General features: G+C 44.3%; 4 protein-coding genes and 1 non-coding gene across 7 annotated transcripts; 1 reads left to right on the top strand and 4 right to left on the bottom strand.

Annotated features, from left to right (window-relative positions):
- Positions 1–52: 52 nt before the first annotated feature.
- asb13a.1 (ankyrin repeat and SOCS box containing 13a, tandem duplicate 1) lies at positions 53–2,810 on the bottom strand. The gene is made up of 6 exons (XM_070929019.1): positions 2,768–2,810; positions 1,827–2,014; positions 1,362–1,518; positions 1,138–1,272; positions 542–733; positions 53–435 (listed from the first exon to the last, which is right to left on the bottom strand). Exons 1-6 carry the CDS (start codon positions 2,808–2,810, stop codon positions 287–289), a joined length of 864 nt encoding a protein of 287 aa, XP_070785120.1. The 3' UTR covers positions 53–286.
- A 538-nt stretch (positions 2,811–3,348) lies between these two features.
- Positions 3,349–13,305, bottom strand: gdi2 (GDP dissociation inhibitor 2). 2 transcript variants are annotated; one of them, XM_070928754.1, is made up of 10 exons: positions 13,172–13,305; positions 8,595–8,702; positions 8,116–8,215; positions 7,625–7,759; positions 7,180–7,378; positions 6,914–7,045; positions 5,944–6,043; positions 5,433–5,604; positions 4,881–5,080; positions 3,349–4,526 (listed from the first exon to the last, which is right to left on the bottom strand). In XM_070928754.1, the coding sequence occupies exons 1-10, from the start codon at positions 13,214–13,216 to the stop codon at positions 4,374–4,376; spliced, it is 1,344 nt and encodes a 447-aa protein (XP_070784855.1). In that variant the 5' UTR covers positions 13,217–13,305; the 3' UTR covers positions 3,349–4,373. The 2 variants fall into 2 exon arrangements, with proteins under 2 accessions (XP_070784855.1, XP_070784856.1); XM_070928755.1 differs by lacking the exon at positions 7,625–7,759.
- A 663-nt stretch (positions 13,306–13,968) lies between these two features.
- Positions 13,969–17,561, bottom strand: ankrd16 (ankyrin repeat domain 16). Its single transcript, XM_070928756.1, has 7 exons — positions 17,142–17,561; positions 16,256–16,476; positions 16,015–16,057; positions 15,541–15,649; positions 15,283–15,444; positions 14,499–14,577; positions 13,969–14,253 (listed from the first exon to the last, which is right to left on the bottom strand). The coding sequence occupies exons 1-7, from the start codon at positions 17,477–17,479 to the stop codon at positions 14,090–14,092; spliced, it is 1,116 nt and encodes a 371-aa protein (XP_070784857.1). The 5' UTR covers positions 17,480–17,561; the 3' UTR covers positions 13,969–14,089.
- On the bottom strand, positions 16,961–17,048 carry trnay-gua (transfer RNA tyrosine (anticodon GUA)). Its single transcript is given in 2 exon segments — positions 16,961–16,996; positions 17,012–17,048. It is a non-coding gene; the product is annotated as a tRNA-Tyr (tRNA).
- A 3,855-nt stretch (positions 17,562–21,416) lies between the features above and the next one.
- glt8d2 (glycosyltransferase 8 domain containing 2) lies at positions 21,417–25,757 on the top strand. Of its 2 annotated transcripts, none has more exons than XM_070929140.1 (9): positions 21,417–21,435; positions 22,637–22,729; positions 23,063–23,243; positions 23,365–23,482; positions 23,596–23,680; positions 24,159–24,271; positions 24,504–24,670; positions 24,777–24,889; positions 25,195–25,757. In XM_070929140.1, exons 1-9 carry the CDS (start codon positions 21,417–21,419, stop codon positions 25,371–25,373), a joined length of 1,068 nt encoding a protein of 355 aa, XP_070785241.1. In that variant the 3' UTR covers positions 25,374–25,757. The 2 variants fall into 2 exon arrangements, with proteins under 2 accessions (XP_070785241.1, XP_070785240.1); XM_070929139.1 differs by having other exon boundaries at positions 23,042–23,243.
- The last annotated feature ends 74 nt before the right edge of the window (positions 25,758–25,831 follow it).

The raw sequence follows: 25,831 nt of genomic DNA, 5'->3' as shown, positions 1-25,831 counted from the left end.
TATTTCCTGATCTGTGAGGAACCAACCAACTGTTTATTTTACGGCAGGATAAATAGTGCTACATAATATACAACATTACATTAAAATACAACGACATGGACATCATTTAAGCAGCAATGACGGCGTCAATCCTGAGTCACATGGCATATCTTAAAGAAATATGGTGGATAACCTAACATATTTCAAATTATAAGCAGATATGATGTCCATGATGCTTCTTTGAGATGAGACTACATTTAAAATCAAACACCAGTCCCTCATACGGGTTTAGAAATCCACTCATGTGTCACTTTAGTGGTGTGGGGTGATCACAGTGCTGGAGGTAGCGGTGGATGCGGTGGGATATGTCCAGCTGACCTATGACCTCTGAGGCTCTGGTGCCAAGCGTCCTCCTCACAGTGATTCTACAAAGCTGCTGCAGGCTCGGAGGATGACCTGTCGAGAAGAGGAGGTTTCCATGTGCCAGGCTGTCATGATTCAAAAGAGCAAAAGTGAGGAAAGACGGAAAGACTGCCATATCCGAAGCAGCGTGGGAACTTACTTTCATAGAACATGAGGCAGGTGTGAGCGGGGGACGCAGGTGTTGTGTAGTCTACAGGCTTTCTACCCAGGTTGTCGCTGGCGTACACGTTAGCTCCGAACTGCACCAGCAGCTCGATCATGTCCACCATGTCGACTCGCGCTGCATGGTGCATGGCTGTCTCGTGGAACTTAATCGAATTCACATTGGCACCTGCAGGAAGTTGAGATGAGCTTAGGCCTCTTTGTTTGGGTTCATTACGGCTCGAACGATCTGAATTGTTTTGGTTTGTCTTGTAAGTATGATTCAGATTTTTTTTTTGTTGCCCTGGCTAAATGTTAAATCACTGATTTCAGGGTGAAGAAGGTCTCATTGAGTGCATCCTTGAGCTCTGGCAAATGTGTCTAGTACATTAAATTATTATATTACATTAAAATATAACACTTTCAAACCCAATTTGTAAAGTATTTTAAATCCAGTATTAGTAGGTAGTGTAGTATTAGTAGGTGAACTTAGTAATATCGTAATACAGAGATCTTTCAATGTTTTTTTTCTTTCAGTTTTAAGGATGGATTTATTCTTTAACACACTTTCTGACCTGCAGTCTTCTTGCTGACCTGCATTAAGCAGCTCCTTGACACAGTCCACGTGTCCTTTAGCACATGCGATGTGAAGGGGTGGACCAAAGTGGACATCATACGCCTCCAGCTGGGCACCGCTGGCTATCATCAGCCTCACAACTTCAACATTACCTGAGAGGAAAGTGAAGTTTTACTTACAGGGAGGAGTCTGACGGGGTACGACTGGTTTGACCCTGTCTTAGGGTTTATCGAAGGTTTACCTTGTATGCAGGCCTCATGAAGTGGCGAGGCGGTGAGAGCTGTGAGGGATGGGTTAACTTTGGCTCTGTACTCCAAAAGCAGCTTGGCACACTCCAAGCTGCCAGAAGCACAGGCGTTACACAGAGGAGTGCTGCCATGGATGGTCCGTACGTCCACCTGGAAGAACCAGAGAAACAATTCCAATTTTATGTTTTTTTCATACAACTTCACATTATTGTCAACATTTCAAAATAATGGTTATTTTCCTTTATTTAGACTGCAGGTGTTAGGGTTCCAATCCATGGTAACTTTTGAGGCTGTAGGCTGCTTCACAGACCAGTGAAGTACAGTATTCTGTATTAGATTGCATCATTTTATTCTTTATGTTAAGTTTTATTTCTTCATATCTTCAGGAGTCAGGTTTGGTCCTCCACAGACTGAGGAGGGATGTGTGTGTGTGTGTGTGTGTGTGTGTGTAATCCCACCTGGGCTCCAGCCTCCAGCAGCAGCCGGGCACAGTTTGGATGCGCCTGTATGCAGGCTTCGTGGAGCGGAGTGATGTTGTCCACCGTCACCGTGTTGACCGACGCTCCACTCTCTATCAGCTGCCTCAGCTGCAGGGCCCTGCCATGGGACGCTGCCTCGTGCAGGGCGGTCCGGTCTGCCCAGGAACCTCATACACACAGTAACACATAAACAAACCTTTACAAATATTTGGGTACACAGAAAGCTTTGTTAAGGTTTTTTGTTGTTGGTATGAATACTTGCAAGTCTCACAACCTAACTCTGTTAACACAGCTGCTATTGTATTTACCTCTTTATATTGGTATAAAGAGGTAAATACAAGTATTGGTACTACATATATCGACATGTAGTTATAAACAAGACTTACTGTCTCTACACTGTAGACAAGACCTGCATGTTCATAGGAAATCTTACCTTTCCTCTTTTAAACTTACCATTTTGTCTTAGCTTTGACTTGTTATAACTAACTATAGTTTGTGAAAAAATAGGCAATAAATAATAATAATAACAATAGGAACGGTTTTTATTAGTCATAGTAGCTGTGCTAGCTACTATTAGCTAACGCTTCTCAGCGACAGGAACTACTTAATGTTGTCTAAAGTGGTGTGTTGTGTCTTGGCCGAGTTTCTTCACCTCAACAATATTAACTTTTAATAATGCGACAACTGTTTTGAAATAATTAGTGTCGTGTAGCCCGCGTTAACTAGCTCATTAGCATGTATGACACAGTCGTGGTAGGTTGACGTCGTTATGGTAGGTCCGTTTTATACGTGACACAGTATATGACGGTGTCACGCGCAGGGCACGAGTACACACGATTGGACGTCAACAACCCTCGACTGTCACTCTTGACATACTTATGGCAGCTAAAATGGACGTGGACATTGTTGACGGTGCTCACCGATGTCGCAGAGAAACGAGCGGCGAGCGGCCGTCACCTCCATGTTTCCCCTCGGTCAGACACTCGGTGGCGAGCTAACGACTCTAAACATAAACGCTCAAAGTGTCGAGTGGAGAGGCGGCGGAGGATCGCGGGAGTTGTGGTTTTACAGGTGAAAGGTCTCCTCCGCTGTATTTCTGAGGCCTCCAGTTTAGGTAATGACGGGAAATACGCGACACATTAAGGCATCTGTATTTCACAATGCAACTGAGGTAGTTAGCCAGACCCTTCAATATTGTATCCATTTCCTGTTTCCAACAAGACAGTCAATCACTTTGCAACATATTCTTTTACTTTGAAGGAGCTTGCCTTCATTGCATTAAGGCAGGAATCTGAAGTCACACGATTGTCAATAAGTGACCAGTTCTTTTGATGGAGTCACTCTAAAGTTCAGGGAGGATTCATCTTTGTCCTCGCCACCGGTAAAAAGCTGCTGAGGGAAGCAGAAATCTAGAGTGTATTGCCCTTGCGTCATCGCTCACCACACACACACACACACACACAAACGCAGTCTGGAATGGAAAGAAAAGAACAAACACAGCTTGGTTTTTGACAGTTGGTTTTACTTTGCAGTACAGAAATCATTTGAGTCCAAGATGGTTTTTTTTTTTGTTGTTTTCTTTTTTTTAAAAGTTGTTCAAAACAGAAGATATCACAGGGCTCTCATCAATTCAATACTGCCGCAGTACACATTTGGTCCTTCTTAAGCAATTACAGTCAACCACGCTTCCCATCAATCTGCTGTGAATGCTCGGGTCGTCCCATCACTTTGCATAATACAGGAACTAATATATCTCCTCTGATGCGTTATAGTAAGTCAAGCTGTTGAAAACAGGTTCAGGTAGTTTATGCTGGACTACGGTCGCCCCCCCCCCCTCCCCCCTGTGGCTTGGCTTACAGTATGTGTCTGGCAGTACTGGAGATTGGATAAGAAAGGGATTTTAAAAAAAAAAGAAAGACACAAATATATCAGGCCCACACACCATTTAACCACTTTAATTTCACAAAATCGGACGATGTAAGCTGACGGCTGAGGTGCCACCTCACGTGGCTGTCTGCTGTTGCTGGGCCCGAAGGTGCTTTAGTCGCCACACCCTGCAAGGAACACTCAGCTACTCGCATGATTTAAGTCAGCCCTACAAAGCCAAGCCACTTATCTCTCACCCAGACATGGTACACAGAAAAATTTGACCCCCGCCGCCCTCCCAACCCCTCTGTAAGATACTATTGATTATGAATTATCATTTGATTTGGCATCTTCGGACTATGCGTCACCTTAACACGACGAAGCTGAAGAACGTTGGGTATTACTGTATATTAGACATAACCAGTGTTTAGTGCAACATCAGAAAAGTAAAGCATAGCTCCCTCCCTGAACCCTATCCAACAATACTATATCAAATCTCTCTATATATCATGAACTTCCTCAATAGGCAAACCATATACTCGGATAAATCAGCCAGCCCATTGGTGTGTACATTTTTGTGTAGGTTTTCTATTTTTCGTAAGATTTCAGTTGTCGGCAGCGTCGTCTTTGATAATCAGGAGTGTTGCGGACACTTTGCCTCTACTCTGCGGCGTCACCGAAGATGTCCTGCTTCTTGCGCTCCATCTCGGCAAAGTCAAAGTCCGAGCCCGTCATCCTCCGGTAGATGTCTTTGATGTCGTCACAGGTGGTCTCGAAGTGAGTCGTGGCGTCATATGTACGGGAGATGAAAATCTAGAGCGGAGAGGGGGGGGGGGGAGGGAAACAAGGTCAAGCGGCGATCCGAGAGGCCGCCTTTCAGCGCACACAGAGACGGATAAACAGTCCAGGTCAGATATCGTCGTTTCGATTCTTAAATGATGCCTGAAGTCAACAGAAGATGCAAAGATAAACTAAAACATAAAGGTTTTACATTTCAAAAAGACGGAAGGAAACCATGAGTATATTTTATGCATGATGAGGATGGCGAATGGGATGAAGAAACGTCCAAAACCTGAATATAATTATTTCTATCATTGTTTCTCCGACCGATTCGGTGGGATAAAACGTGCAGGCCCTTTATATTTCGTCTTCTCCCACTGATCATACCTGGCTCTCGGTGCCCATGTCAGTGGGTGCATACTGGTCACTAATGCTGACAAACTTCTGCTCGATGGGCTCCAGTAGGTCCAGGGCCGGCTTGATCTCTTTCTCAGGGTCGTTTGTCTCCACTGTGGTGCTGACGATGGCGATATATTTACCCTGTGCTGCCACGTTGTGAGCAGAGGAGATCATACAAACGTAGATGTCTGGGGACAGAAAAACAAGAAGTTAATGCCTGGTGGTTTTGCCTGTTAAAAGTATTATTTAATGTCATCTGTCTGGTCAGTTGTTGTTAGACATTAGGAATGGTACATGTCATTTGGTTGAGCTTGCTGACAGAATAACACCATAAATGAATAATACACAAAGAACACTTTTTCATTATTACTTATAATTAGCCATCAGTCCCTTTTTTATTTTGAGAAATACAAAAAGGTGCTTTCCCAAGAACTGCTTTCCCTTTGACACAGCAATCAGCCATCTTTTTTTTCTTCAAGAAAAGGAGAAATGAAATACTATAAAGTCTAAGTGATCCGCTCATTTCCTGTGTGTGCTCACCATGCTTCCTGTTGACCTGATTCTGGGGGATGATGATCTGGCAAGAGTTGATGTTGTTGGTGTTGCCGACGGGGTGACTCAAGACGCAGATGACTCTGATCACCTGGCCCACTTTGGAGGCGCGGTCCATAATGTAGCTGGGGTCGCAGATCAGCTGCTTGCACCTGGCGATCTGTGGTGGGCAAACACAGCCCCAAAAAGGTCAGCGGTCAAGGGATAGGTGTAATTCCTGGAGAAGTGAAGGACAATACTGGGCCGACTGTGCGGACAATTTTTTGAGGGGTTACGAAATGTAACGAGTCAATGCAAAAACGGCCTTGTTTTGACCGACACTGAGTGACATCAAGATCACGCTGCTGTGTCACATTTGTTCTGATGTTTGACATGACGGATCACTCTCTTTGAGTTCCAATTCTGCCAATTAGTGAAACTGTTTGTTGTAATTGTTGCACGGTAAATACGGAGCACTTGCAGTAGCAATCCGGTAGGAATGAGAAGTGTTGTTGCTCACCTCTCCCTCAGACTTGACTCCCACCACCTTCCCATTCTCCACCACGATCTCGTCTATGGGCTTGTTCAACATGTACGTCCCTCCATAGATGGCACTCAGCCTGGAATGTAAAAGCCATGCGAGAGGTTACTTTCTATTATCAAAAGATATGAGCTGGCTGAAATGAAACTATGCAATATTAATAGTTTGACTAGCATGGACAGCACAGGTGTAACTAATAACAATAATGCTGTTCCATTTAAAATCCCCAGTACGCCATATCAGTGAGCCAGTGTGCACCTGAAATAGGACATTTTGACATGTGACAGCAGGCAGTTATGTCTGAATTCCATTTAGCTGTCTCAGTTTCAGGGCTCTGGAATTGTGCATGCTGGCTCACTGCCACTGGCACACTTAAATGGAACAGAGCCACCGTTAATTGTTAGTAGTAACACGTGCTTTTCTACTATGACAAGTCTAAAACTCTGCTGACAAAAGAGCCTATTGGGACACCTAAATGTCTATCCAATCCCCCCCCACAAGCTGATGTTGCAAATTACCATTAATTTGCGGTAAAAACATTAAACACTATGTATTTAGTGCTGCAATTTAAACGTCCACAGGTCCCCCAATACAAAAATCATGTTGATGGGACATTCTGAGCCTCAGTAATAAAAACTATTTTAATAGCGTGAAAGTTAAAATAATATGCCGAAGTAGCCATTAGCAGTTCCCGTTTGCAATGTACCCATGGGTGTACAGACAACTATCACTGGAGTACTCCAATACCAAAGAAAACTTAAAAACGTGATAATTCTCAGGCAAGTTCTGGAGGTATAAGGAACATCTTTCTTTCCATCATTTCTTTAGTTCCTCTGCACCCAGAGTTTTTGGAACGTTTTGGTACTACCGTAATTTTACTACTCCAAGCAGTTAAAGGTTCGTGTGCAAGCAAATATTACACATATGTGTATTACAGGAAGTCCCCTACCTGGCAAACCCTTGTGGCAGTTCTCCCAGGCCGTACAGTGGGTAGAGGTATGGGCTCTTGCCGTATCTGGCCAGAGACTCGCTGTAAAGCTTTATCCTGTTTATGGTTTCAATGCAAGATTGATCCAGGTAACTGAGTGGAGAGAGATGGAGACCATTTAAAACTCAACAAACTGTACAGTTTAACAAGGCTGGGAGACATGGTATCGCGTGCAAATTAAAAGGTATCATAAAAACACTCATCAAACAACTGGAAAGACCACTGACTCGTCTGTGCGGTAGAGGGCGAGGGAGTGGCCGGTGAAGTCCATGACGTCTCGGCCCAGTTTATAATGATCGAAAATGGTCTTCATGGTCGCCGTTTTGGGGTCGATGCCCTGAAAGGTTTTGGGGTCGTTCTCGTCAAAGTTGGCGATGAAGCTCAGGAAGTTTTTGAAGCGCCGTTTCTCAAACAAACCCATCAGACCTTTAGGAGACCGAGAGTTTAGACTTTTGAGTGTCGACCCATGTCGAAAGCAACAGAGTGAGAGTGACAAGCGAGCTTTACAACACCAATGTTTGCAGACAACCAGCAGCTGAGTGTGTTAAGGGTTAGAGCTAAACAATACAACTAATTAAAAGACAAGGACTTTGGACTTCCCCCCCCCCCCCCCCCCCGAGTGGATCTATATAAAAAGACACAAATGCATTCGAATTCACTCCAATAACTTACTAGATGCCAGGGCCTCATTCTCAGTAGAGGGGACTTTATGGATTTTGCCGGCCTTGTACACAAAGCTGCCCTCAATCACTTTGAAATCCAGGTAGCGAGTCACCTGTGTGATCAGCAGCATGCGGACCAGCTGACCTGAGAGACGGAGATGCAAACATTACTTTCACAAAAACACAAAATGAGGTTATTACTTCATTCGTGAAAACATTTATTAAATATCAACATCCCTGTCATTTTATCCCCCGCCTTTTAAACCCATTTTTAGCTGCAGTTAAGCGTTACTTGTGGTTCCTGCTGCTACTTGGAAGATATTTCAAATATTAAACTTTGTTTGAAGCATGACACTCCTTTTCTGGGGAGGGAAAATGTTCTACATACAGCACTACTACACTACTGACAAGCTACAGCTCACAGCTCTGCTAGGAAACAAAGATAATAAATAAAAAAAGTCACAGACTAAAGCAGCAGGTGTTATACAAGGTGAGTGATACCGTTGGCCATGAGGAATTTAGGGATGAGGTCCACGTTCCAATCCCGGCCTTTTCCCATCGACTCAGGGGGTTTGCCAGGGAGGTTGAAGCGCTTGTAGAGCTGTAGGGAGACACAGAACCTGACGTGACTCACAAGCTACAGCCAGCAATTTACACTTACACCAGAAGAGCGTTTCAGAAAACAAGGTAACCATTAAAAAGGGGAATTCCACTTCCTCTACTCCACGAATTGAACGCCTGTATTTTTTTCTTCATCCATTGTAGCACGCTAGCTAGCCCGTGACACGGTGGGTCTATGAACCAAAACTTCAACTTATATGATTTGTGAAGTGGACATCACTTAATTTCCTTATTAAACCTTAAACCTGTTCCCACATATCATTTGTCTGCAGTTGTTGCTTCCTTATGTCGAAATTTCAAACCAATTTGGCCTCCCAAGTGTCACGAAGTCGAGCCGGCGGGGTCAGAGATCAACTCACATCTTCGAGAGGCGTGATGGAGGCACTCTCCGCTCCGTAGTAGGAGTTGCGGTCCATGTGCAGAACCTTCTTCCCCTTCACGGACATGATGCCTGATAAAATGCATTCCTGTTGGGAGAGAACGAGACAGAAGAGAAGTGCGATCAACGGGATGCGGGGAACATTCACAGATATGGCCTTCTTTCCATCATGATTTCCAATAAACAGATGGCGTCGACGTGCAATCATTTTTGATTGTATTATAAATGAGGCAGAAGCTCTCAACAGTCCGTTGTTTTTGTTCCCCTGCTTCAATACATTAAATCCATCTGTCACACCGCCCACTTTAATCTCGCAGGAGGAATCACTCTGTGTTGCCGCCGTTTTCATATAAACGGATGAATGTGGTCCCTCGCTGGCCTTTCTGTGGCTTTTCAGCCTCTAAAACAGTAGGATTGTTAAGTATTGTTAAGATTTGATCTGTACTACTACTCTTATCGATACGGTACTTTAACGGCACTCTTATCGGTTCTTTTTGTTATGAACACACTCATATTTATAGCTAAACGGGTGAGGGTTAGGATTAGTCCTTTCAGTCTCTTTCAGGCTTGGTAATGATGAGGGGGAAATGCGCAGGTTTGCCAAAGTCTGGAATTCCTACAGACCAAAAGGCCTTAATACGATTAAAGCAGTGGGTCTGTAGATACAAGAATACACGGTGTGCATCATGTGACTGTGTGGCCTTCACTCTAAAACAAGTTTTAACAACTGAATGACTGCCTGCACTCAGGCGGTATGTGGTACAACTTGTTTCTCACATGACAAAATCAACAACGCATCGTAAATTTCACTGGGTTATGTCACATACACAACCCTTTGTGTACAGACTGTGGCCTGTAATGACCCGAGGAGTGACAGGGATCATACAATTTGGTTCTTTCAATCGGGATAAATTAGTACGACTCTCCAGAGGCCAAGAGACGGTCCACGCCTATTACATTACGGTAAATGAAGGTTCTCTCTTTACACAAGCTCACAGCTGTTCCATCAATGGTGGGCGGCTACAGTAAACAGTCTCAATCCACGTCATTTCCACATACTGAGTAACTGTGGAGAAAGATCATTTGGATGCAGCGCAAAATTGATCTGTCATGCGCTTGTATTTCCTGCTTTTTCTTATCCATACATACTTTTTCATTTGTATAAATACTCAATATTATTACTGATGTTTTTTCTTCAGACATACCAACTTTACATCCTGCAACATCCAAGCTAGCTTCTGCATAGGTGCACTCCTAAAATAACACACGCCGCGGTGAAATCCGATCACGACCATCTGTAAATGCCTGGGTTTCATCTACTGTATGATCTTGCAATGCCCTTTACTTGAGGGACATGCAGTCAGGGCTGCAGATAAATCTCTGGGGAAGACAGAGCAGGTCTGATGTGACACCGTCACTCCTTTCGGGTGACATGTGACTGAGGCCGACCTGCTGCCGCTTATATAAATACAGGCTTTGACACAGAGCCGGGGGCAGCCTAGTCATCACTCCCTCTGCCAGATAGTAGTGGCCATGCTGACAGAGAGGAAAACACACTGATCCGGTTCAAGTTCAATTTTTAACGCGCAAGACCCATAAAAATCAGACAGAGGGTGAGACGCAGCAAAGTCCGACGAGCTGGATGGATACTATCACATGATAGGACGTCACAATCACAGCATTGACGCTACTAGCTTTGATTTTACTACAGTGACATTTCCAATACACTTTCCAGTGTTTCAGGTCAAGCGTCATCTGTTTGTTGGTTAAAACAAGACATTTAGAGACTTGGGCTCTGGAAAACTGTGACTCTGACCTTTTATAAATGAACCAATTAGTTGATTAATCAAAGAAATGTATTGTTATATATACCGTACTATACAGTATAAAACTAAACTGTTTACTGTACTGCACTTATCTCTTACACAGCTGATTAAAGCTACGTGCAAAACATGTGATGAGCCTGTACAATTAGATAGGAATGTGTTGACTGAAACTTCTACATGTGCGTCTTTATTCATTATACTGCGAGTGAGGGTAATTTTGTATTGTGTCCATTTCCTTTCCTTTCACACCATTTCCTCCTTTTGAGGGGCACAAAGATGGCAGCAAATGTACAATTCTCCCTGAAGAATGTGCAAGTCATGTGATACTGTGAAAAGAATTAATAGTTTTAGGCAGCAACAGACAATTAATTTGATAATTGGATAATCTGCCAATTATTTTCTAATTTATTGGCTGACTGATTGTTGTAGTGCTGCTACATTTTTACCGAAGTAATTCAAATTCAAATTTGAAGTAAAATTTGGAATGCAGAAGTTTACTTTTGATGGAATATCATTCCACAGCACCATTGTTGGTTCTCTCTTGGGTAAGTTAAAGATTTGTCCATCACCAATATTTTCTCCACTGCAACTTGTCGTTTTGCATCGGTCATTGCTGATGGAGTGACGGGTGTAAAACCATCGCTGCAGTCAACCCACGACGTCCTCAGCCACTGAAATGCCGCCCTATCCGCTTCTCTCGTCTTCAGGCAACAACCTGCTTACTTGGGATCACCAAGTGTATCATATTGTGAACCAGACTGCATTTAGGCACAGTTTGATATCTTGGGCCAAGCCACTCCCCTCATGTGTCATTAGTAGTGGACAGATGGGGAACCCCCCCCCCCCTCCCCCGCCACGTAACCCATCAAAAATAGAATACTAACAAAGGCCTGACTAATAATCTTCATTCTAGATGTACAGGATGAATGATTGGGACATTTTAAAAATGAGATGCCGTTGGTGGCAGATAATATTCCATTCAAGAATACAGAACTAGTGCACTGTATTTATAGTATAAGTTACTTTAGGTTAAAAGATAAGGAACAAAATCAGTGGGCATTCTCTGGAGGCATGATGTAAGGTGAGTGAAAGAACACACATGGTAAGTTGAAACAGCAGTATATTGACTACAGGCCTGGTTAGAAACCTGTGACACCTGCAGAGTTACTGGCCACAGCAGGGCTAATGTTAGTGGGTAAGACAGAAGGGGAAGCTGTCAGATATACAAACTTATACGTCACTGGTTTGCATAACAGAACTAAAAACCATGTGAAACTATGCCGTGCCTCGCTCTGCAGGGCCTGAGCTTTCAGAGTACTTGTGGTGTACTTTCGGTTCCTCGGTCTTGGTGGAACCACACCCAAATGTGAGCTAAAAAGCAACAGCCTGCCCACCAAAATGTAACCAACCCCCTTTTCTGCTTTGCTCTGCACACTTTGCAACTCAGCGTTCGCTGCAGTAAATAAATGTGGGGAAAAGAAATGCTTCAACAATCGGCATTAAAACGGTGTGCTGGGGGTTCTCCAGATCGGGAACAGTCCATGAAATCGAGCGCCTGAATGAAATTTAGCGCCTTGGAGATGACAGGGAGCTGCCCATTAGCCTGCAACACGGGACGGCACAGTGTCTCCCATGTAATACCTCAGCCATGTCAAATCGACAGCGAGTCAGGAGGCCCGTCAGGAAGTATCATTTTGTCTACACATGCACGGCTGTGACACGGTTAACGCTGACGGAGTTAATTTCACGGTAAACAAATCCCAAAACATACGCGAATGGCTCATAAGCTGCCACATCAGCCGTGTGGGCTTTAAAGTGTGCAAGGTAAAACGACGCAAGAAGTTCATCTTCAAGTTACAGCCTAACAGCCTATTGCTTCCGACTGATCGCTACATAGTCCAAAGTAATCCAGCGATTTTAGATAAGCAGTCAGTCCGCTCTCCCCCTCCCCCCAAAAAAAACATCTTCTCCTTTTAATCATTAAAAGTGCAAAAGACTTCGTTAAGCGACAACTGGCTTTATTAGGCTTGTAGACGTTACAGTCTCACTCCCCATCCTGTTGAATCCGCCGCACGGACAGGCGCAGAACGGAAACTTACGGTAGCTTGAGTTAGTTAGCTACTAACCGTTATTGCTGCTTTCATCAACCGAGCGGCTACTTTTGCTAATATTACGAACAAGACTGAGACGGAGTTAACAACCGAGTTAACGGTGCGCCGAGCGCGAAAGATTAATCGGTGGAGCTGACACGTCGTTAGCAGGCTAATTAGTTCACTTCATTTAGGTCGGCTAATGTTAGCCGACTTATCATCCGCGTATAATCTTATCTTGACTGAGAAAAGCTGCCCGAACTGGCGCCCAACTTCCAAACAACCGGCTAAGAAACTGTACTTACTACATTAAGAGTCGACAGAATACTCACAAACCACAGCAGACTGAGAGTTTGAACGTATCTTGTTACAGCTACCTATATATTTCGTTAATCTTTCCAGGCACTGGTGGTAGTTTCAGATAGCATACTGCTAACACTTAGCGTTAGCTACTCTGCTTACAGTTTCCATTAACTAACAGATAGTCGGTCACTCTCGGTTAGCGGCTAAGCTAGCTACTTAGCGCTAGCCCTGCTGATTAGGCCTAGTTAGCTCAAAGCCAAACTGCTAAGTGCTAACGTCGGTAACAGGTTGCAAATCACTTCCACGCTGCCGGACCGCATAGTTTGACTCTTTCTCACCGTAAGCCCGGTGCCCAGGACGATAACGTCGTATTCTTCATTCATTTTTTCCAAATCTTGACTCTTCTGCTCCGGAATATCGGGAAAGAAGAAAATGGAGATCTGCGGGGCTGGAAATGAGAAGGGGCTGCGGTTCAGCGTCAGGCGCCTCGGGGGGCGTGGCTTCTCCGCTGTCAATCACTTGGAAGAAGAGGGACAAAGTGTCGCGTTTGAACAACGTCTTTTATGAAGCAGAGATGCAAGAGGGAGAGACATATCATAATAACTATGAAATATATATATATATGTATATATATATGTATATATAAGTGTGTGTGTGTGTATATATATGTATGTATGTATATATGTGTACATATGTGTGTGTATATATATGTATGTATATACATACATGTTTAATTTTCTGTGCCTTTCTAAAGATTCAGGTTATGTATTCAGTAAATAACATAAACACTTTTTATTACTCCCACTCTGCATGTTGAATAAATGGCCTCTCATTCAATGAAGTTTTACATATTTTTTTCTCACTTCGCAGTGTTGCCAGAGTGGGCTGGATTCTTGGTCGACACACCTGTTTAGTAAACCCAGTGACACTCATGAAGTAAGCCTCTGCATTACTCACTCAGGTCCCAAGTCAGTCGGTGTCAGCCAACAAACTAATAAGAACTGCGGCGCAGGCATTTGAAAAGGTGGACGACTGATTTTCAGGAGCCTGAAACGCGTTCGAGGCACAGACAAAACCTAAAATGCCCATTTCATACATTTACATGCATACACTCACAAGAATACACTCCACGACACCACACGTTAAGATTTATTGTAATCTACACAATGTAAATTGATCACGCGAGAATGTTTCAGGTTTCTTTTCGTAACTTACACGGGTTTACACAGAACCGATTGCAAAGCTGTGGTGTTCCTCTATGGCGTGTGCGGCGAGGCACGTTCGAGCGCTCGCACCACGTCCGGTTTCTTGGCGAGCTGCCGTGCTGTTGTGCGAGACGCGTCCTCCGAGTCTGTGAGCCCGAGCTGCAGGAGTGTCTGGGCCACATCTGCATGCTGCCCAATGCAGGCCATATGAAGAGCTGGGAAGAGCAGACGCAATAACAGGGCGGTAAGGGACCATACGGGTGTTTTAGACCATTGACAAAGCAGACCTTAAGCTCTCAGACCTTCTAGGCAGCCACTGGTTTCATTTCCTAACTTAAGAAACAGTACCTGCGCACATTTTTTCTTAGCTTTAATATACATGAATACTCATATAATAGAGACACACTTAAGATTTGACTTTAAGTTTGTCAAAAACAAAAGTATTTTATACGCTGCTTACCTGTTCTTCCCATTTTGTCCCGAACGTGAAGATCTGCCCCCAGTTCCAGCAGTGTTTTTATGGTGGATGTGTGTCCCTCCTGGAAAACACGCATTGGAATGAGGAAGGAGAGTTTAATAGCACACTGTGATTTAACAGGTGTGTTGGTAGGTTTGCGAATATTTCCATATTGCCATTTTTACTGCCGGCGCTCCTGCCTACTCTGTATAAACAACACCTATGCAATGTCTGTCCATCTTGGAAGAGGACTCGCTCCTTTGTCGCTCTTCCTTTCTTGTTTTTTAGTGGAGATTTTCCCCCTCTCTGAGTTAAGGGTATATGGATAGAGAGTGTTTCATGTTGTACTGTGGCTTGACGAGCATTGTTTGCCTAATGATCCTTCCATGACAGAGATAGTCAAGCGTAAAAGTACTTTGTGAATGACTGATGCACTACTCAAATGTAGCTTCAGTTTTAGAATTAGATAGATAGATTGTGCTTCCAAATCACGGGAGAGAAATTTGTAAATCGATGACTGCCTAATTAAAGTTCACTGCTGGTGATCACACGCGCACAGCGGGATGTAAATCAACTTACAGACATGCTGTGAGGCTGGTTGGCCTTCATCTGTGGGATCACATTACTCAGCCATAGTCATGAGCCTGGCTCCAGACCTGTGAATCGGAATCTGGATTTGCCCGCGTCTCTCACACAACTTCTAACCATTCAACTACTTCATTGAATCTAAGAGAATAACTAACCCACGAGGACTTGTGGTTGAACTGAAAAGGTGGAATGCTCTCACCTTTGCAGCATAATGCAGGGCGGTGAGCTGGACGTCAGTCGCCCTCTGGTTCACGTCCACGTTGAGGTCCCGCACCAGGAACCACAGCGCTTCGTCCTGGCCGGTGATAGCAACCTGGTGCACCGACTGAGCCCCGAGTGTGTCCGCTGCTGTTGGAGACGCCTACAGTATGCACGAGTTTAGCACGCGGCAGCACACAATAAACATCTCATTGCCTGCAAAAGCCGAGGCATCACCGCCTTGAAACGCCCTGTGTACCTGGTGCTTCTCTAACAGCAGCCTGGCCACAGAGATGTGTCCATTCCTGACGGCATCCATGAAAGGGGTGACTCCACAGCTGTCGGTGCAGTCTGAGGTGTAGCCACATCTGGAGGAAGGCCGGTGAATGTTAGACAAGTTATCTGTGAGCTGAAAAGTATGGAGCTGTATTTCCAATGGGAATCGACAAACAGGATTGTAATATGATTTTTAAAAATCTTGTCAAGCATAAGGTATACTTGATGTATATTGTCTCTTTTTTTTTTTTTTTTAAAGTCACATGTCACGACAATTATGTTCATACTTGTGGGTCTTCCCAGGCACATTTATCCTTTTAGGGCATTTTTGAGCCTGCATTTCTGAGGGAAAGGTCACAAATGACTTCCAGAGCTGCCTGAAACATTTCACAGAGTTGACTTTCCATATGATTTGTTTTGAGGGAAGCATTCCCCCCCGAACAGAATGTCAACCTACCTCTCCAGCAAGATCCTAACGCTCTCCTCACAGCCGTGCATCGCTGAATGGCGGAACAGAGGGAGAATTAGTTAGAATCTGACAATGAGCGCAAGAGGTCCCTCACACTAAACAGGAAATGACAGATATTCCTTTTGTCTTTCAGTGATCAGATAACTGTTTTAAACCGGCCCAAAGTCAGGTGCAGACATCCTGTCACATACGGTATTTCTGATTCTGACTGATCTGAGGACTGCTTTACCTGCGGTGTGCAGTGGTGTCCTGCGCGTCTTGCTCTCCGTCCTCCAGACGTCCGGCGAGACGAGCAGCAGGTGCCGTACGACCAGAGGGTCGCCCTCCCTGCACGCGATGTGGAAGGAGTTCCAGCCGTCCTTGTTTCTCAGAGCGGGGTCGGCGCCGTGGCCCAACAGCTCCTGGATCACGCCGAGGTTTCTCCGTGTGCAGGCCATCATCAGGGGAGTCCTGAGGGAGAGGAGGCAACACTGACCCCTACTCTGACCAAGTGAAATCTATGTAAATCGGCAGTCACATCACCAGCTTGCAAGCTAATACACAGAGGTATTTTCCCCCCGTATAACAAATACATAAAATAGATCAGAAAATAGAATTATTAAACATTTCATCTGGGAAAAAAATCTGTACAAACAGAAGACATTACAATCAAATGTGTAAATAGTTCATAGTAAATGATCAAATCTTAAATTAAACTTTAAACTAACTAATAAAAGAACCGAATCAAACTAGACATCATACAATAAACTGTATATTGTAAATGTGACATTCACATGGTGTATTGCATTATGAAATCTTTGCCTTTACACAAATGATGAAAGAATGAAATAGTAATAATAATAATAATAACAATAATAATAATAATATTATGTGATTCAGCCGTGTTTGTGTCCATCACGCATAATGATTAACTCTCGGTAATTCAAAATGTCTCTCCTTCGAGCCGGATTCGAACCAGCGACCTAAGGATTTCAGCGTTCAGCCACTACAGTCCTCCGCTCTACCAACTGAGCTATCGAAGGGAGCTGCTCCACCACTGATGTCAGTTTCATTTTAATACCAACAGATGGCGTAGCATGTAGACTCTTCCAATTACTTAAAGCGGTCATGCTCACCAGTCAGCCCTCTTCAGACTGTCCACCTTGGCGCCTTCCCGGAGCAGGTAGCCAACACACGCCTGGTGGCCCATGGACGCAGCTTCGTGCAGCGGCCTCTTGTAGTCGTTATTGTAGATATCGACGTCCATGCCTACCCGCTTTATTAGGTACTCCACAACGTCCAGGTGTCCCTGTCTGGCAGCGTAGTGCAGCAGGGTGTCTCCTGACCGACCGAAGTGCTTGCTGCTGACACTCTGGACCGCAGCCGAGCCGCCTGATGTTATCCGTTTCTCCAGAGAGCTTAGCTGGCCCTCCTGGGCGAGCTTCACCAGCACTTTGGAGGTGTCTTCGTCCATGCTGTGTGGAAAGGCAGCCGCATGTACACGAAGCGACTTACCGGTCAAAATAAGAAGAAAGAGTGGAGCTCAGCTGCTTGGAGACATGCTGGAGGGAAGTGTTTACCAGGGTTTTCGCAGAGGAGCAAAAATTAAGTGGCCAACCATAACCTTACACTGTTACCATCTTTCCATACGTGAAGGCATATTGTCATTATAAAATAATAGAAATAGAAATAAATAGGACATTATTGGGATACTCAGGTGCGAATTTTACATATAGCAATCTCAAAACACACACATCTTTGGTATTTTCATGTCTTTCCATCGTGAAGGAAATCGCCCAATAAGCTTAATAAATGTTAATAGATCATTGTTTGTTCCATTTTTAGATCACAATATGTCTGAATTACAAATTATTTTTTTATTTTATTTTTATTTTTTTTACCACTTGAGGACACCTAAACGTGATTAGATTGCTGTAACCTCTGTTAAAACAAAGTGCTTCACATTTCATGGGGGTACCAAGATAAAAAAAATAAATTTAAATCGTAACAATGTACTGATTTGGTGATTGTTTGGAATATTTCAAACTTGATTAACGAGCAGCTCGTCATGTGTAAGGTCACTAATGCCTCATATCCACCAGCCCAACTCGTGTGAGGGCGTCCCGACAAATGTGACGACCCAGGGATCAACTTTGGTCGTCCATTCCAGCAGAGCGACGGCCCCGGGCATTATGGGAAACGTAGTTTTTTTTTAAGACGATTGTTTTATCTCACTTATTATGACGCATAACATGTAGTAATCCTTCCTGTATTAGCATAATAAATACCACGGGTTAAATCGAGTGGTGTCAGTGTAATTTTATAGGACTTTATTTTCTAGTTTTTGTTTTCTTTAATTATTGCCTTTATAGCAGAATTTTTCTTTTTCTTTTTTTTTCAGCACCCTGCTATGATTCCCTGAAATGGGGTGAGCTAATCTGGTTTCTGGCTTAAGGACAGCGAGGAATCAGAGCGCTGGTGAACAAGATGAGTCACATCTGGAGGGGAGAGGGAGAAGAAGAAGAAGAGGAAGAAGAAGAAGGAGAAGAAGGAGAAGGGGGAAAAAAAAGAAAAAAAAAAAAAAGGTGGGAGAGGAGAAAAGTGGGATTGTTGGTGAGGGTGAGCCTCAGTCCTCAGAGGTTTTACACAACATGGACCACGATCACCAGGAATGAGACTGGCCGTAGTCACACCACGCTCCTTCTCTGGTGAGTACATTTCTGACTCTTTAAAATGTGCTTTAAAATGTGCTGCACATTCAGTGACAACTGACTTGACTGATCATTTACACATCAAACCAACAGGGATAACCCCCCCCCCCCCCACCCTCCCTCACTTTACCTCTGTCTTCCAAAGTGCACATTTACTGACAGTTTTGCTGGTATATGGTATATTGTGAAAAATGTATCTTGTATTTTGTGCTACATATGCAACACTGTTGTGTTATTAAACAGGGGAACTTTCTGTCCTGCTCCACTGAAAAAAATGTCTATGTGTAAGAAAAAAAAAAAGAAAGAAAGAAAATGTTTTTTTAACTTTTAACCTGTAAAACTGGTGGAAAATCTGCAAACGCATGATGCATGACACAGTTATATATTGTTTGAATACTTTTATGGAATTAAGGTTCATTAAGGTTTTTTGTTTTGTTTTGTTTTGTTTTTGGGGGGGGTTTGATACTGTAGCCCACGAGGGAAGTGATTTGCCTCCTTTTAGCTTGTTTAAAACATTTCTTACCTAGAACCCCCACCCCCACCCCCCAAAAAAAACAAAAACAAAAAAAACAACTGAACTCCATTTCAAATCAGGGACATTTTTCAGACCTTTTCCCTCTGAGCGAATTTCAGTCCAGAAAAAAAAGTTATCCAGGTTCGAATTTTTTTGCAGTGGGATGACATATGTGGTTTGGTTTGGACCCCCAACCCCCACCCACCACCACACTTACACACACACACACACACACACACACACACACACACACACACACACACACACACACTCAGTTACGCGCAAACTTTTAGGAACTTCTATTGATGAGGAAAAAAAACTAGTTTTCTAGCTGGTAATTAGCTGCTATATAATGAATAATTATCCATGCAGCCCCATTACTCAGTGATGTCTTGAAGGAGCCTTTCAAGAAAAAGAATGGAAGACAGAGAGAGAACCTTCTATACTGATATTTAGTCATAATAATAATAATTATAATGATAATAATTGTAATTATAATAACACATTCATTTATAAAGCACTTATACATTAACATGACACAAATGTTACAAAATACTTATATATATATATATTTTAAACATTAGTGTCATTTATATGACAAATCCTCAAAAAGAAATAAAACAAGTTGCATATATATATATATATGTATATATATATATACATATATATATGTATATGGTGGTTCCATTCTGCAAAAACATAGACAATGTGACTATGAATGCATTGGGATTGGAGAACATATCACATGTAAACTCAATACACTGTAATTCCGACAGTCTTGAGCGGATTACCGATTGCTCGAGTGCAGGCCGGAGGCAGTGTGTTTGGCAGTCCTGCCTTCTGGAAGGAGTGTATCTGAAGCTAATGGGCTCCAGATGTTCAGGGCTGCACCGGACAGCGACAAACAAACCAGTAACAAACGACACAAACGGCGCGTTGCGTTTCATTTCAGCGGCCTGCCCACGTTCAGTTGGGAGTCTTGGCAGTTTCTGAGGACAGACAGGCTGCTGCTGGTGTGGTGCTTCAGCTGACGAGCAACTCAAAGGGTGCCGTTTCCTGCTGAGGTTTCATCACTTCACACTGAACGCACGAATGAGGTCAATGAAGCCCACTGATACTTGCTTAACTCTAAGAGGAGGCAATGGAGATGGGGTGGGGGCACCAGAGAAGGACTTTGAAGCCGTGAGACATTCGAGATATGCGTTTTGCCATTGTGTAAGCCATTCCGTTGCAGTTATATAAAAGTTTAAAGGGCCGGGAGGCAAATAGAGCCCTTGTTAAAGCCCTGGCACCAGGAAGGAAGGAAGCGGTGGAAGGTTTTGGACAAAATTCAGCCGCACATGTGTCGTCCAGCGTCTCCGAGCTTCGGGCCTGAAGTGAGTTCTCTGCTGAGCAGGTCACGCTGGCAGTTTGTCACAGTCACGTCAGTATAATGCAAAATCTACGTATTCCCGTGTGTCCGTTTTTGCGTGCAAACCCGTACTGATTTCAAGTTTCGAACGTGGCCGTGGCTCTTGGAGCAGTCCAACCAATGAGTCTCAACCCAATCCATTCCACCACAATGTAAAAGACGTTCATTAAACAGAGAGCACATTTTGGCTCTGGAGGAACTTCCTTTGCCAATGAAAGTAAAGTACGGCGAAAGAAAGCAAGTGAAGTGTACACATGGAAGGGTTCAAATGTAAATATAGTGTATATGTACAAGTGTGAGAGCTGAAATAGATGTGTGGAGGCGAACATAATAAGTGTGTGAGGGTGACAATAGATGTAAATGTGAATCTGAGATTACATGGCCCCATACCAGACAAATCAATCAGCTGAATGAAACAGCCCTGCTTAGACTCTCTGTGTGGAGGCCGCTCAGCTTTGAGTCTTTTCCTCCGGGGCCGCTCACACAGCGACGAGATGCGAGGCTTGCCGGGGCCGGGAAAAAACCTGGCCGACCCGGTTGGACAAACCTGGCCCTTTAGCCACGTTCACCCGCAGTTTGTTTCGCCTTTCCTCTACGTTTGGCCCGAATCAACATCAAAGACTCTCAGCTGCGTTGACGGGCTTCTGTGTTAGCGCTTCACCGAAGGAACGGCCAAACCCTCAGCTTCTCTTGAGTGACTTAATAAGCCCTCTGTTTTTCTCTCTCTGGTGGTGTGTGTGTTGTTTGCAGATGTCGCTGGAAGCAAACATGAAATATGGCTCTCCTGAGGAAAAGTAAGTGAAAATAAACTGTAATACAAATGTAACATGCCTGATTTACGGTCGGAGGAAGTGCGTGTTCTGTTCGTGCTGATGGGCAGTGACACTAGCACGGCTGTGTCGGTGTGTGTAGTTAGTACTGGCTTCCATGCACGTGCACAAAATGTGTGTGTGCTGGGGGAGGGTGTGATGAGGTAACCAGACGACCGGGCTGAAAGGGGTTAAATTTCACGATTCCATCCAGTGTTTTTTTTAGCAGCGGTTGCAGTGCTGAATGCGAAACACTTAAAAAGGAGTTTTGCACTACACGAAAGCTGTAACCGCTGCTTTAATTTGACCTTCGAGGTTTTTTGCTCCTTGAGAAAATTGTACACGGGCTGATGAAACTGGACCCAAATGCGAACTAAAAACTTAAACTGGATCCTCGGCAGGCTCAGAATGAGTATATATATATACACCGTGGCGAATCAGTCATGGCACCTGAATGAGCAGCCCAAAAACCCCCCCCCAAAAAATGTTAAAAGTGGCCTGTGAGTGGTTGCAGGTGGGTATTTGATCCTCCGCTTCTCTTTGGTCTGCCTCACAGGCAGACTTCTGCCTGCTATGAGAACTAAACTAAACTACTCCTTCAAATGGCGATTGCGGTATTTTTGAAACCTGGGCCCTATAAATGACTAATATGCACGGGAAGTTAAGGAACTGGTCCTGTAGATCGCCTCAGCCGGCTGCAGCACAGTCCTTTGGGGCAACTGCGCCCCGTCAAAGTATGTCCACTGAAAGTTCTAACAGGCTCACATTGTTCAGTCATTTAGACCCCAATAGGGCCCAGGTTTAAAAAAATGAAAAGTTATTTGTTCAGGAAAACAGTCACTGCTTCTAAAACCTGAGCATTTGCCGCTTTTCTCAGTTTGATATGATTGGAAATTGAAGGTCTTTGGGTTTGTAGGACTGCTGGTCGGCTTTGTGGCCATTTTTCGTTTATAGTTGACGTTTTCTACATGAAACAATTGGGAGAGAAAAAATGAGGAGAGATTAAAAGTAATTATTTCATATGGAGCTGTTGATGTTTTGTGGGGTTTACTCTTTGGAAACCTGGAAAACAAACAGCAAGGCTACGTGCATAAACCTCCACGCTGCACACTGATGGGACTATGCGCTTTCACGTGCACGTGCACACACACTGGCAGCCTGACTCCTGCCTCTCCCTGTGCTCCAGTTAACCAGGTCCTCCTGGCGCTGCTGGTGCTGATGGTGTGTCTCCTCCTGCACAGTACACTGCTCAGAGCCTCCACTCGGCCCAAAGTCTCAGGTACATCCACACCAATTAATATTCCAGCAACTATCGAGCTAACACATTGAGTCTTGGACGAGTCTGGCAATGTTTTAGATTTGGCTTATAGTTTATTTGCTGCCCCAGATACTCGGTAGACCACCAAATGAGGATTAATCGCAGCTGAAAATGCACTGCAAATGTGCTATTCTTTGAGTAACGTCAGCATTTTTTTTTTTTTAAAGATGAAGCTATATATTTGTGTTTTTTTAAAGATTTACATCTTCAGTAAGGACCACAGATGCACTAACCCCCCCCCCCCCCCCCCCCCTCCTTCTCGATTCCTCTCAGATCACCGGAAGAGCCTCGGAGGCGCAGCAAGAGTCCCCGCAGCGAGAGCGTCGGGGGCGGATGATGTCATCCCCGTCATCATCTGCGCGTCGGAGGAGCACGTGGGCGCGACCATGGCAGCCATCAACAGCGTCCACAGCAACACGCGCGCCAGTGTGTTCTTCTACATCGTCACTCTCCGCGACGCCGTGAAACTGACGAGGTTGGTTGGTTTCAAAGCTCGCAGGCGTCATACTGGGGCCACCTGACGTTTCAGCATTATCGCCTCTCATGATGACTTCCATGTTTATTTGCCTAATCGGACTTGCTTTGCCCCTTCCCAGGCAGTACATCGAGAAGACCAAGCTGAAAGGCATCCGGTATAAGATACTGGAGTTTAACCCCATGGTTCTACGAGGAAAGGTGAAGCCAGATTCCTCTCGGCCTGACCTCTTGCATCCGGTGAGTCCTGGGTCTGCGGCGGCACGGACCTCGCGCACATCCTCGGACGCGGCGCTGCCCCGCTGCCTCAGTGTAGAGTCACCGTTTCACGTAACTGTGCTTTTCTTTCGCAGCTCAACTTTGTGCGCTTTTACTTACCTCTGCTTGACATCGACCACAAGAGGGTGATCTACTTAGACGATGATGTCATTGTGCAGGGTACGTACGTGATGTACTATGTATCCTAGAGATTAAGTGGTGTTAAGGTTTATGTAGGTAAAGACATGAATAATAAGCACAATATACATAATATAGTGAAGTATATAATGTTGAATATATGTGCAGTATATGTAATATTCACACACTAAAGTAGTGTGAAGTATAAATGACATAAATCAAAGAGAATACTATGGTATTGCATATAAAATAATAACAGTACATAACAATACTGCAATATATAATGGTACTATACTGGTATATAAGGCATTTCTGAATGTTTTAGTATTTTCGAATGAACGGCAAATAGACGGCACTTACTTTTCAAGTACGGGTGGGCAAGAGAAGCTGGGGATCAAACTATTAACCCTAAAGATAATAGACGACCCCCTCCACCCCCCCCCCGTACACAACAGCCAACCAAAAATGTCAAACAACAGATGCAGATGTGTCAAGTTATGTGCCTTTCATGGGTTCGCAGGTGACATCACGGATCTGTTTAATATCAAACTGAAGCCAGGTCACGCCGCTGCTTTCGCCACCGACTGTGACTTGCCCTCCACGCACGAGATGGTGCGCAGCATCGGCATGCAGGTGCATTTTTAGGCCTTTTTGTGCCATTCTTTATAGCGTCTTTCAACCTGGCGTGCATTCATGTAAGATTTGTAATGAATGCCGTGTGTTGTAAACTCATAATTACAGGATGCTCACTTTCAGGGGAGCTGATACTGGATGTAATATTCCTGGAGAGCCATTTCCTCACTTCCTAAAGACTCCGGTTTGGTAATTGAAATACGGTGTCCTCTCCTCTGAGCTCTCCCCCTAGACAACCTACATGGGCTTCCTGGACTTTAGGAAACAAGAAGTGAAAGACCTGGGCATCCACCCGAGAGACTGCTCTTTCAACCCTGGGGTGTTTGTGGCAGATGTCAGCGAGTGGAAGAAACAGAAGATCACCAAACAGCTGGAGAAATGGATGGAGGAGAATTTCAGGTAAAGCTCTGGTGAAATGTGAGCACTGACTGGCTGCAATTCTCAGTACCTCGTTTCGGGTTTCACCTGCCTGACCAGAAGCCCTCTTCCTCCTCCTCTCCACCAGGCAGAACATATACAGCAGTGCCATTGCAGGAGGCGTGGCGACTCCACCCATGCTGATAGTGTTTCATGACAAATACACAACACTGGACCCACTGTGGCACGTCAGGCACCTGGGTAAGACCACCACCCCCTGTTCACATACAGAGTCAGTTCAGTGTCAGTTCCTAAATGGCACAGCGGTATCTGAGAATTTGGTGCTAATAATACATTATAAACAAGATTAATGAAAATAAAATGGTAATTGACATATTAACAATGGAGAAATTACTTAAGATTACTTTTACAGTGCTAATTGCAAGTAATGGCTAATAATGGCCAAGTGATGTTGAAGCGGAATCATTAACTCCGTGACATGTAGACATAAAGAAATCAAACGTATTGGACCCTCAGTTTCAAAAAGCTGTCCCGTGTGTGCCCAGGCTGGAGCCCGGATGCCCGCTATTCAGAGAGCTTCCTACAGGAGGCGCGCCTGCTGCACTGGAACGGCCCATTCAAGCCGTGGAGTTACCCCGCCGTTCATTCGGATGTGTGGGAGAGGTGGTTTATCCCAGACCCCTCCGGAAGGTTCTCCTTGGTGCGACCTGAGAGCGACAGCTGAGGGTCTGGGCGGACTTGAGCGCCGGTGGAAGGTGTCGCGGGAAACGTACGATGAATTACATACTGAGGAACGTTCTTGGAAGCGAAAACGTTGTTGGTCGAACGTTGTATGCAAAACATTGCCGGCAGAGTGGCTGCTCTATATATGCTAAATACACAAAGATGTGACCAATCTGTTGTCTACGACAGACATTAGAACGTTACTTGTAGGAACGTGTTCAACGTGAATGCAAGAAACTCATGACGGAGACAAGATTTTTGTGCCTTTGTAAATTGTGTTAAGCATGATGCTAACCTGAAATGACTTCTCGGAAGTCCAATTTTCATGTTTTCGCATCTTTACTGCTACTTTCTGGCTGTATGGCAAATATGGCTTAAGTGAACAGAATACCTAACCAAGAATATATTAGTAATTGGTTACTATAATGATCGTTAAAACTGAATGATAACTGTAAAAAA

Source organism: Enoplosus armatus, chromosome 22 (genome assembly GCF_043641665.1).
Source record: "Enoplosus armatus isolate fEnoArm2 chromosome 22, fEnoArm2.hap1, whole genome shotgun sequence".
Taxonomy (NCBI): Eukaryota; Metazoa; Chordata; class Actinopteri; order Centrarchiformes; family Enoplosidae; genus Enoplosus; species Enoplosus armatus.
Note: the sequence above shows the minus strand (reverse complement) of the source record. Positions and strands in the feature narration are given on the sequence as shown.